At 45.8% G+C, this 13278-nt stretch overlaps 1 protein-coding gene across 4 annotated transcripts in view; it reads left to right on the top strand.

The window, feature by feature from the left end:
* rpgrip1l (RPGRIP1 like) overlaps nt 1-13278 on the top strand; it is a 263930-nt gene that overhangs the window by 82832 nt on the left and 167820 nt on the right. For all 4 annotated transcript variants that reach the window (XM_068049460.1, XM_068049459.1, XM_068049461.1 and 1 more), the window contains 3 exons: nt 2172-2277; nt 8496-8642; nt 13019-13092. In XM_068049460.1, coding sequence (XP_067905561.1) covers nt 2172-2277; nt 8496-8642; nt 13019-13092 — 327 coding nt within the window. The remainder of the gene's footprint in view (nt 1-2171; nt 2278-8495; nt 8643-13018; nt 13093-13278) is intronic.

Genomic DNA, 13278 nt, shown 5'->3' with positions numbered 1-13278 from the left:
TGTCCTTGTTGGAAGTGCTAGTATAGGCACGGCAGATTGAGTTGCATACCATACCGTTGGTCCTGGGTCAGAGGAGCTCAGTTGAAACATTCCTGAATCAGAAGATCCCTGAAATTCATGGCATCCTGACAAGACCTTCGAACACCACACTGTGCCCAGCCACTTCCCTGCGCAACCTGAGCACCTCAGTGTTCTGCATCCTGCCCTTTCACCTCCTCTTCTCCTCCTCTTCCTCCAATGAGTTGTGTCCTTTCAGGGCCTCACTGCCCTCAAGAAACGCACCTCCCTGGAGGGTCATGTTACAGAGAATGCAGCAGACCACTACAATGAGTGAGACCCCTGCAGGAGTGTATTACATGGTGCCATTTCACCAGTGCAGACACCAGAACTGCATCTTCAGAAGCCCGATGACCTACTCAATGGTGGTCCTGGTGAGCAGATAGCTCCAGTTGTATTGCCTCTGTCCCTCTGTCTGGAGATTTCATAGAGGGGTGAGTAGCCAACTCTTCAAGGGATGTCCTTTTTCCCCTAGAATCCATCCACAGACTTTGGGGGTTGGAGTGAAGAGCTGCGGCAGCATGGACTTCTGCAGAATGAAGGAGTCATGGCAGCTGCCAGGAAAGCCTGTGCACACATGGGGGAACCTCTTGTTGTGGTTGCAGACCATTGAACGTTGAGGGAGTGGAAGCCCTTCCTGTTGAAGATTCTCACTGACCTGTCACTGGGTGTCTTGATGGCCACATTGGTGCAATTGATGGTGCCCTGCACCTGGGAAAATCCAGCGATGGCGGCAAAACCCACTGCCCTTTGCGCCTCTGAGGCCCCATCTGTCATGAACTAAATGTACTGTCCAGCTCTGGCAAATAGGACATCAGTGATCTGTGAGATGCAGAGGCGTGCAGCCTTTTCGAAGTGCCACCAAGGTCTGCGGCAGATCCTTGGAAGGAGCCAGAAGTGGCTTTGTTGACTACTGGCAGGGCATGGTGACCAGTGCTGCTAGGTGTGAGGCCTCGGTGACGAGGGCACAGATGTCAGTGACCATCTGCCTGGAGAGTCGCAGTCTCCTGCAGCACTTGTTCTCAGTCATCTCCTGGTCGCTCCGTCTTCAGCAGTGGATCCTAGGCTGAGGGTATGGCCTCTGTGTCCTTCCTGCTCTCGTTCCTCCCATGCCCTCCTGATGCCCTGCACTCCAACTTTCCTGCAGAGGGTGTTGCTGCTCACTGCCATTGTGCCTGAAATCTGAGAATCGTGCGCCCCATTGCCGACTGCAGCCTTTATTGTGCTCATGTGGCCTCCCAATTGTGCTTAGCAGCCTTGCCCCCTGCTTCTATGCCTCCGCAATGCCAGGATGGTGATGACCCCTGCACTGCCTGAGCATTTACTGCTCACCCTCCCCACAAGCTTCACTGACCCGATGTCACCTGTCCCCGCGCCGTTCACCCTTGTATGGGGCCCAGCTAATTTCCTCTGGCAGCCATGACTGGCTCCCTACTATGTGCATGCCTCCATTCAGCACGTGCAGCCTGTGTGACCCTGTAAAAATCACAACATTCCGCTGATTATGAACACTTAATGATCTCCCCAACCAGCTTAATTGGCCTTAATCATGGAGCAGGCAGGATTGCTGGGCCACCCTCCACCCACCCTGGTGAAAATGGCCAGCGTCAGGAAACTGGTATGCCGGCTGATGCTGGTATTTTCAACCTCCGTTCTCGAAAATTCAGCCTCTGACCTTGTTAAAGTGGTGGCATAACAGCATGTTACAGACAAATTTTCATTTTAAAAATCCCTTGCAATTTGAACATCCTACATGACCAGCCAATATAGTGTGAACGCGAGGTAAGTTTTTATTCTACGCTCGCTGTTAAAGAGCTGCAGTTAAAAATGACCAAACCTCCTACTGACATGTCAGTCCTCAAAGGTTTGGGAAATTAGGAAAATGTATCTCTCGATTCAAATATTTTTCACGTTTATTTATCAGATTTATTTTCTCAGCTGTTGTACACTCTACGGATAAACAAGGATTAACAATGTATTTGACTCCGTGGAGGGAAAATAACGATTGTAGGAAAAAATGTGTGATATGAAAGGTTTATGCCAAAAAGAAAATCTGTTTTTCTCAGTTCAGTATTGTCGATGATATAGTGCATCATAATTTTTTCTCTTTATAGGACAACGATCAGAGACAATGTAGAGATGATAAAGCTACAAAAACAAGTTGTGGATAAAGCTGCTGCACTTACCATCTTGGAGGGAAAATTTTTGCAAATTCAAGAGGTAAGAGTTCAAGGGTCAGGGGCAACAAAGCTGTTCCCAAAACATTATCTGTTTCTCATGAAACCTTATGTATATAATCAAGAAACAAAAAAGACCTTTGAAGCTCACAGTAAATTTATTGAAAATATACTTCCAGTTATATTAATATTATACAAAATCTAGAAAGTGGGAGGAATGAGGAAATGCCATATAGCCCATCCAACTAACTTCCATCAATAGCATCCATGTACAGCAACCGTGCTAACCATTTAATCTTCCTCCGCCCCTGCACCAACCACATGGGCCTGTAACCTTATATTCACTGCTAAATTAGGAATTTGTTTGTCTTTTCATTGCTTTAATTGAGTGCATTCCCTGCAGAATGTAGTAGTTTATTTCATAACTTAGAGATGCTACATGTGAAGAAGTAGTTTTTTTATCTATTACGTGGAATTTTCTTCTCTGGCATTGCTAAGTTATGAATTTTGCACCTGATGCCCTCTTTGATTCATCGATTCCAAGTGTCCACCAACTGCTCCCTTGACCTTATTTCCATGAAACCGCTGACCACCCAGTTTCTCTCCTTATCCCATGTAAACTGACATTGCAAGTGATTCATTCTCCTCAGGTACTGAAACTTTCAAAACCTATTTTTGTATTGAGTTTTTTTTTTAAAGATTGAATTTTTCAGCAGTTTTTTGTATAAAGAAGTTTGGAGCGCAAGTTCTTTCCTCAACTGCTGACATTTTTTTGTTACGACCGAGATGGGAGGAGTGCATTATTAATTCAGTCCCACGTCTTCACAGGTCACAACATATCAATAAATTTTCCCACTTACCGAAACAGTCAATTAGACCAACTCTGGGCTGAATTTTACCCTCGCGGACGGGAGCCGTCCACCGACCGAAAAGTCGGTGGCGATCCCGCCTCTGCTAGGCCTGGGGATCCAGTCCAGATTTTACAGCCCCCAGGCCCTTGATTGGTCTGAGGTGGGAAGTCCCACTGAATGGAGCTGCCGGCCAATCAGTGGGCCAGCAGCTCCTAATCCCAGCAGCGTCACTAGGATCAGTGGTCACTGCTGGGACTGCAACCCAGCTTTGCGAAGAAGAGGAAGGCCAACTCCGGGAAAAGGTAAGTTTTTGGGGCCTTGCCAGGGGTGATCGGTCGGGCCCTGGCAAGGCGATTGGGGGTGTGAGGGGCGTGCTGGATGTTGGGAGTGATTGGGGCATCGGGGACGGCCCTCCATCGGGCACAGGGTCCCTGATCAGGAGGGCCTCCTCCCAGGCTGTCAGAGAGCCACCTGCTTTTGTCAGATGGCTTTTCTCAGACCTAGGCCACCTGACCGGTCAAGGGTAAAATCCCCGTGGCGGCGGGCGAAGGCCCTTAAGTGGCTGTCAATTGGCCACTTAAAGGCCTTGATTGACCTTGGGTGGGCGGGCCGTTTCCCACCGCCGCCCCACGTAAAATGGCGGCGGAGGCAGGAGCAGCTCGGGAAGGGCCCCCCGAACCTCCCACTCCATTTTACACTTCCCACGACCCCCACCACCAGCCACAATCCTGCTCTTTGTGGGGATGTAAAATTTCGGCCTCTCTTCCTCCCCACAATAAAGCACACCAACCAGGTTTCTTAATAAACAACAAAATTATCTGTTTATTATAGACCAAGCCTTAACCAATAATGAAGTAAATATGTACACGAATTGAAATATTAAAGCCCCTTATTTTCATCCTGGCCCTCACACACACACTCACATATATAACCGGTTAACCAGGAAAAAAAGGGATTTTTGTTTACAGCTGTCACAAAGAAATAGAACCATAGAAAAATTACGGTGCAAAAGGAGGCCATTCAGCCCATCGTGTCCATGCCAGCTGAAAAAACTAGCCGTCCAATCTAATCCCACCTTCCAGCACCTGGTCCATAGCCTTGCCGGTTACAGCATTTCAGGTGCATATCCAAGTACCTTTTAAAAGAATGGTGGGTTTCTGCCTCCACCACCGCTCCTGGCAGTGAATTCCAGACGCCCTCTAGGTGAAAAGTTTTTCTACATGTCCCCTCTAATCCTTCTATCAATCACCTTAAATCTGTGCCCCCTGGTAATTGACCTCTCTGCTCGGGGAAACAAGTCCTTCCTGTCTACTCTATCTAGGCCCCTCATAATTTTGCACACCTCGATTAAGTCACCCCTCAGCCTCCTCTATTCTAAGGAAAACAACCCTAGCTGATCTAATCTTTCTTCATAGCTGCAAATTTCAATCCCTGCAACATTCTAGTAAATCTCCTCTGTACTCTCTCCAGAGCAATTATGTCCTTTCTGTAATTTAGTTACTTATTCAGAAATACAGCACTGAAACAGGCCCTTCGGCCCACCGAGTCTGTGCCGACCATCAACCACCCATTTATACTAATCCTACATTAATCCCATATTCCTACCACATCCCCACCTTCTCTCAATTCCCCTACCACCTACCCATACTAGGGGCAATTTATAATGGCCAGTTTACCTATCAACCTGCAAGTCTTTGGCTGTGGCAGGAAACCGGAGCACCCGGCGAAAACCCACGCAGTCACAGGGAGAACTTGCAAACTCCGCACAGGCAGTACCCAGAATTGAACCCGGGTCACTGGAGCTGTGAGGCTGCGGTGCTAACCATTGCGCCACTGTGCTGCCCCTAATGTGACCAGAACTTACGCAATACTCCAACTGTGGCCTCACCAGCATTTTATACAGTTCCAGCATTACACCCTGCTTTTGTATTCTATACCTCGGCCAATAAAGGAAATCATTCCATTTGCCTTCTTCACTACTCTACCTGTCCTGCCACCTTCAGGGACCTGTGGACATGCACTCCAAGGTCTCTCACTTCTTCTACACATCTCAATATCCTCCTGTTTATTGTGTATTCCCTCGCTTTATTTGCCCTTCCCAAATGCATTACCTCACACTTCTCTGGATTGAATTCCATTTGCCACTTTTCTGCCCACTCAACCAAACCATCAATATCTTTCTGGAGTCTATGGTTATCTTCTTCAGTATCAATTACATGGCCAATTTTTGTGTCATCAGCAAATTTCCCAATTATGCCTCCCACATTTCAGTCCAAATCATTAATATATACCATAGACAGCAAGGGACTCAACACTGAGCCCTGTGGAACGCCACTGGAAACAGCTTTCCATTCACAAAATAATCCGTCGACTACGGATTTTGTTGCCTGTCCCTGAGCCAATTCTGGATCCAACTTGCCATATTCCCCTATATCCCATGGGCTTTCATTTTACTGACCAGTCTGCCATGTGGGACCTTGTCAAATGCCTTACTAAAATCCATGTAGACCACATCCACTGCACTACCCTCACCAATCCTTCTTGTTACTTCCTCAAAAAACTCAATTAAGTTGTAAGACATGACCTTCCCTTAACAAATCCATGCTGACTATCCCTCATTAATCCATGCCTTTCTAAGTGGCAGTTTATGCTGTCCCTCAGAATAGATTCTAACAATTTACCCACTACCGAGGTTTAACTGACCAGCCTATAATTAGTTGGCCTATCCCTCGCGCCCTTTTTAAACAATGGTACAATGCTCGCAGACATCCAGTCAACTGGTACCTTTCCGGTATCTAGTGAGGATTTGAAGATGATCCTCAGCACGTCCGCTATTTCCTCACTGGCTTCCTTTAACAACCTGGGATGCAATCCATCCGGCCCTGGTGATTTATCCACATACAAGGATGTCAGACCCTCTCGTACTTCCTCTTTCATTATGCTTAATGTATCTAATATTTCACACTCCTCCTCCTTAACTACAATGCCTACATCAACCCTCTCCTTTGTGAAAACAGAGACAAAAAACTCATTAAGAACCCTGCCCACATCATCTGCATCCACGCATAAGTTCCCTTGTACATCTCTGATAGGCCTTACCCTTTCCTTAGTTATCCTCTTGCTCTTAATGTACTAATAAAACATCTTCAGGTTTTCCTTGATGTTACCTGCCAATAATTTTTCATGCCCTCTCTTTGCTTTTCTAATTTTCTTTCTTACTTCACCCCTGCACTTTCTATACTCCACTAGGCTTTCGAAAGTATTAAGATTTTTGTGATTGTCATAAGCTTTCTTTTTCTGCTTCAACTTACCCTGGAAGCTTATAGATGACTATATTTGGCAGTACCATCCTTTATCTTTGTGGGGACATGCCTACACTGTGCCTGTAATATCTCGCTATTGAATGCCTCCCACTGGTTTGCCATTGATTTTCCTTCAAGTAGCTGTATCCAGTCCACTTTCGCCAGGTCACCTCTCAGTTTCTTAAAATTTGCCTTTCCCCAATTTAGAACTTTTACTCCTGTTTTATCTTTGTCCTTTACCATGATTATGCTAAAACTTACTGTATTATGGTCACTATCTCCAAAATGGTCACCTACTGTTACTTCCTCCACTTGCTCAGCTTCATTACTGAAGACTAAATCTCGAATTGCGCCCCCTCTCGTTGGGCTTGTTACGTGCTGGCTAAAAAAGTTATCTTGAATGCAGTTCAAGAATTTTGTCCTCTCTGTGCCCTTCACACTGTTTGTATCCCAGTTGATATTGGCGTAGTTGAAATCCCCAACTATTATTGCCCTGTAGTTTTTGGCACTCAGAAATTTGCCTACATATTTGCTCTTCTATCTCTCTCTCACTATTTGGGGGTCTGTAGTACACCCCTAGTAGTGTGGCTGCCCCTTTTTTATTTCTGGGCTCCACCCATATGGCCTCATTTGATGATCATTTAGCATATCATCCCTCCTCAAAGCTGTTATTGATTCTTAACTAATAATGCTACACCCCCTCCTTTTTTTATCTCCCTCTCTATCCCACCTGAACTCTATATCCAGGGATGTTGAGTTGCCATTCTTGCCCCTCTTTAAGCCAAGTTTCAGTTACAGCAACGATATCGTGTTGCCATGTGTTTATCTGTGCCCTCAGCTCATTAGCTTTATTTACTATACTCCTTGCATTTAAATAAGTACCTTTAACACTGCCAATTTCCTGTGCTGCATACTTGTTAACCTTTGCTTCTTCTGTCTTTCAGAGTCACTCGCTAATTTTCAGCCTCCCGTTCCCTGCCCTAAAATTGTCCTATCTAAGACTGTGTTCAAGTTCCAGTCCCCCTGCCAAGCTAGTTTAAACCATCCCCAGCAGCATTAGCAAACCTTTCTGCAAGGATATTTGTCCCAGTCCTGTTCAGGAGCAGACCGTCCGGCTTGTACAGGTCCCACCTTCCCCAGATCCGGTCCCAATGCCCCAGAAATCTGAAGCCCTCCCTCTTGCACCATCTCTCCAGCCACGCATTCATCTAGTGTATTTTCTTATTTCTATACTCAGTCGCATGTGGCCTTGGGAGTAATAGAAGAAATTTAAAAAAACATATGCTGAAGAGAAGAGATGGAAGTCCTTTGTTTTGGCGAGGTGTCCCAAAGTTGAATAGATGGCTGCCACTAGGAATCTTTCCAGGCTAGGTTGATGAACAGTCTGTTTTGGGTAGGCGTTCAAAGAAATTCAACTACAGAAGGCTTCACGTAGATCTTACAGCAGTTGTGCAGCAACAAAGGTTTCAGTCCCCACACATTCGATGCACAGTTCCTTTAAAGATGCAAGGTTTCTGCAAACATTCCAGATTTCCTCAAAATACAGGAGGCAAGAGTAGCACTTGGTACAGGCTTTTGCTTTTCAAGAGCAGGGATTCTTCAGACAGAGGTAACAGTTGTCTGGATTTTCTTCTGATCCTGGCAGGTCAATGTGCAGGTCTCCAGTTGCCTCTTTTAGTCCAAAAACCAGCTGTCTTTTAACAGTTTAAAATGAAACCAAAAACAGTTAAGCAACAATCTTGTACAGCCATATATCATGATCTGTCATTTCCTTTTAAACACGTGTCCCTTCAGGTTAGAACACCTGCTATGTTTACGTGAAATCACATGTTTTCCAGTAGCTGTTTACTGATCAACCCTTTTGTTGACCGTCCTTTCAGAAAAAACACCCACAAAGTTCAGCCATCTCCAGATAATTCAATGTCCATGAAATCCTTTTCAGTTTTTAAAAATATAGATTCTCAAGTTTTAACGAAAAAATGGAAACTCTCATAATCAACTGTGCACATAGAATATCAAACTTCATTAATTGTAAACTGTGTATGTGTATGGACTAAGTTTGTAATATATAATAACTAAACAATTATTGAAGATGTATTGTCTTACAGAACCAGAAATCCATGAAAGCCAGTCATGAAGCTTTTATTAATAAAGTTGATGAACTGAATGCACAGCTGAAGGAAGAACGGGCTAAGTCCCTTTGTCTTGAAAATCAGCTCTACTCAACTTCGTTGTCTCAAAAAGCAACTGTGGAGGTAGTTTTGTTTTTACTTTTTTCATTGAAAATAAATAATACTCTATTAGTCAGAAGATAGCATTATGTGAAATAATGGATATTGAGGAAAACATTGCAAGAGTCTAATTCACTCTTTGGATTCAAGCAACATACTAAACCACAGCAATGTGGTTGACTCTGAAATGCCCTCTGAAATGGCCTAGCAAGCCACTCAGTTGTATCAAACCGCGACCAAGTCTGAGAAAAGGAATGAAACTGGACAGACCACCCAGCATTGACCTAGGCACAGGAAACAACAACAAACCTAGCCCTGTCGACCCTGCAAAGTCCTCCTTACTAACATCTGGGGGCCTGTGCCGAAATTGGGAGAGCTTTCCTACAGACTAGTCAAGGAACAGCCTGACATAGTCATACTCACGGAATCATACCTTACAATTTCCCAGACACCACCATCACCATCCCTGGGTATGTCCTCTGCCACAGGCAGGACAGAACCACCAGAGGCGGAGGCACTGTGGTATACAGTCAGGAGGAAGTTGCCCTCCGAGTCCTGAACATTGACTCCGGACCTCATGAAGTCTCATGGCGTCAGGTCAAATATAAGCAAGGAAACCTCCTGCTGATTGCCACCTACCGCCTCTTCCCTTGGTTGGTGAATCAGTACTTCTCCATGTTGAACACCAATTGGAAGAAGCACTGAGGGTAGCAAGGGCACAGAATATACTCTGGGTGGGGGACTTCAATGTCCATCACCAAGAGTGGTTCGGTACCACCAGTACTGACCGAGTTGGCCAAGTCCTAAAGGACATATTTGCGAGACTGGGACTGTAGCAGGTGGTGAGGGAACTAACAAGAGGGAAAAGCCGACTTGACCTCATCCTCACCGATCTACCTGTTGCCGATGCATCTGTCCATGACAGTATTGGTAGGAGTGATCACTGCACAGTCTTTGTGGAGACGAAATCCCGTCTTCACATTGAGGATACCCACCATCGTGTTGTGTAGCTCTACCACTGTGCTAAATAGGACAGATTTCGAACAGCTCTAGCAACTCAAAACTAGGCATCCATGAGGCGCTGTGGGCATCAGCAGCAGCAGAATTATATTCAACCACCTCTGTGACCTCATGACCCAGCATATCCCCCACACTACCATTACCATCAAGCCGGGAGACCAACCCTGGTTCAATGAAGAGTGCAGGAGGACATGCCAGGACCAGCACCACGCATACCTAAAAATGAGGTTCCGCCTGGTGAAGCTACAACACAGGACTACTTGCATGCCAACCAGCGGAAGCCCCATTCGATAGACAGAGCTAAGCGATCCCACAACCAAGATAAGATCTAAGCTCTGCATTCCTGCCATATCCAGTCATGAATGGTGGTGGATAATTAAACAACTAACAGGAGGAGGAGGCTGCACAAATATCCCCATCCACAATGATGGGGGAGCCCAGCACATCAGTGCAAAAGACAAGGCTGAGGTATTTGCATCCATCTTCAGCCAGAAGTGCTGAGTGATTGATCCACCTTGGCCTCCTCCTGAGGTCCCCAGCATCACAGATGCCAGTCTTCAGCCAAACTGATTTACTCCACTTGATATCAAGAAAAGGCTGAAGGCATTGGATACTGCTAAGGCTATGGGCCCTGACAACATTCCGGCAATAGTATTGAAGGCTTACGCTCCAGAACTAGCTGCGCCCCTGGCCAAGCTGTTCCAGTACAGCTACAACACTGGCATTACCCAGCAATGTGGAGAATTGCCCAGGTATGTCCTGAACACAAACAGCAGGACAACTCCAACCTGGCAAATTACCACCCTATCGGTCTACTCACAGTTATCAGCAAAGTGATGGAAGGGGCCGTCCACAGTGCTATCCAGCAGCACTTGCTCAGCAATAACCTGCTCACTGACGCTCAGTTTGAGTTCCGCCAGGCCACTCAGCTCCTGACCTCTACAGCCTTTGTCCAAACATGGACTAAGAGCTGACCTCCAGAGATGAGGTGAGAGTGACTGCCCTGAACATCAAAGCAGCATTTGACCAAGTATGACATCAAAGAGCCCGAGCAAAACTGGAGTCAATGGGAATCAGGGGGAAAACTCTCCGCTGGTTGGATTCATACATAGCACAAAGAAAGATGGTTGTGGTTGTTGGAGGTCAATCACCTGAGTCCCAGGACATCACTGCAGGAGTTCCTCAGGGTAGTGTCCTAGGCCCAACCATTTTCATCTGCTTCATCAATGACCTTCCCTCCATCCTAAGGTCAGAAGTGGGGATGTTTGCTGATGATTGCACAATGATCAGCACCATTCGCGACTCTTCAGATACTGAAGCAATCCAAGTCCAGAGGCAGCAAGACCTGGATAACATCCAGGCTTGGGCTGATAATTGGCAAGTAATATTTGCGCCACAGAAGTGCCAGGCAATGACCGTCTCAAACAAGAGAGACTCTAACCATCTCCCCTTGATGTTCATTGGTATTACCATCACTGAATCCCCCAGTATCAACATCTGGGGTTACCATTGACCAGAAACTGAACTGGAGCAGCTACATAAATACAGTGGCTACAAGAGCAGGTCAAACGCTGGGAATTCGGCGGCGAGTAACTCACCACCTGTCTCCGCAATGCCTGTCCACCAGTCAGGAGTGCAATGGAATACTCTCCAGTTGCCTGGATGGGTGCAGCTCCAACAACACTCAAGAAGTTCAACACCATCCAGGACAAAGCAGCCTGCTTGATTGGCACCCCATCCACCACTCTCAACATTCACTCTCTTTATCACCAACGCACAGTGGCAGCAGTATGTACCATCTACAAGATGCACTGAAGCAACTCACCAAGACTCCTTCGACAGCACCTTCCAAACCCGTGACCTCCACCACCTAGAAGGTCAAGGGCAGCAGATGCATGGGAACACTACCACTGCAAGTTCCCCTCCAAGCCACACACACCATCCTGATATGGAATTATATTGCCGTTCCTTTACTGTCGCTGGGTCAAAATCCTGGAACTCCTTTCCTAACAGCACTGTTGGTGTACCTACACCCCAAGGACTGCAGTGGTTCAAGAAGGCAGTTCACCACCACCTTCTCAAGGGCAAATAGGGATGGGCAATAAATACTGGCCTAGCCAGCAATGCCCACATCCCACGAATGAATAAAAAAAACACAAGAATGTATTTAGCGTGTTTCGTAACCATAATCCAAACATAGAAATTGGAACACAGCTTTTATTCCCCCTTCCATTAGTTGATATTTTATAAAGCGGCCCAGTGGCGCAGTGGTTAGCACCGCAGTCTCACAGCTCCAGGGACCCGGGTTCGATTCTGGGTACTGCCTGTGCGGAGTTTGCAAGTTCTTCCTGTGACCGCGTGGGTTTTCACCGGGTGCTCCAGTTTCCTCCCACCGCCAAAGACTTGCAGGTGATAGGTAAATTGGCTGTTGTAAATTGCCCCTAGTGTAGGTAGGTGGTAGGAAATATGGGATTACTGTAGGGTTAGTATAAATGGGTGGTTGTTGGTCGGCACAGACTCGGTGGGCCAAAGGGCCTGTTTCAGTGCTGTATCTCTAAATAAATAAAAAGCAGAGTCTGTTACGTCACATGGACTTGATGAGCCGAATGGCCTCCTTCTGTGTTGTCATGACTCTGACATCGTTTTTTAGTTTTTTTTTAGTTTTAGAGATACAGCACTGAAACAGGCCCTTCGGCCCACCGAATCTGTGCCGACCATCAACCACCCATTTATACTAATCCTACACTAATTCCATATTCCTACCACATCCCCACCTGTCCCTATATTTCCCTTCCACCTACCTATACTTGGGGCAATTTATATTGGCCAATTTACCTCTCAACCTGCAAGTCTTTGGCATGTGGGAGGAAACCGGAGCACCCGGAGGAAACCCACGCAGACACAGGGAGAACTTGCAAACTCCACACAGGCAGTACCCAGAATTGAACCCGGGTCGCTGGAGCTGTGAGGCTGCGGTGCTAACCACTGCGCCACTGTGCCGCCCCACTGAAGGGGCATTGATTTTGTCAGTCTCCTAGGATGCAGAACCATTTCATTATCATTTCTGGTTTTAATACAGCTGTTTTGGCTGTAGGGGCGGCATATTGAAAACTGTTTCTCAAATTTCTACTATGTTTTTCAAATCACTGCAGTGGCTTCATGGGAAATCTACCATAAACTAATTACATTAAAAGTAGATCACGCTACAAAACTGCTATTGTACAAGACAGGTCTACAAATGGAAACTCAAAGGCATAAAAAATTAAAGTGAGAGGAACATAATATACAGCAGTAGTAATAGAAGTGCACAAAATTGAATTACGTTTCCTATCTGGTCAATCTTATGCTGCTTTGTAATTCATAACTTTTTTTTTGATCAGCTACAAGAGAGAGTCAAAGACTTACAAAAGGAAAGAGATCTTTTGAAGGAAAATTATGACAAATTGTATAACAGGTACCCCAACGTACAGTTTTAATTCCTTTCATGTGATATTTATCTTATTTTCATAATTATGGTGTGTATTTTTTTTCACATATTCCCCTGGGGGTTCCAGTAAAATTATGACTAGAACTAGTAGACCTCCATGGAATTTCAGGGCCTATGTATTTACTATTTATCTTCTTTGCATGCAATCTTACT

Source organism: Heterodontus francisci, chromosome 17 (genome assembly GCF_036365525.1).
Source record: "Heterodontus francisci isolate sHetFra1 chromosome 17, sHetFra1.hap1, whole genome shotgun sequence".
In the NCBI taxonomy this organism is placed as follows: domain Eukaryota; kingdom Metazoa; phylum Chordata; class Chondrichthyes; order Heterodontiformes; family Heterodontidae; genus Heterodontus; species Heterodontus francisci.
The sequence above is the reverse complement of the archived record's forward strand: the minus strand, read 5'-3'. Positions and strand labels throughout refer to the sequence as shown.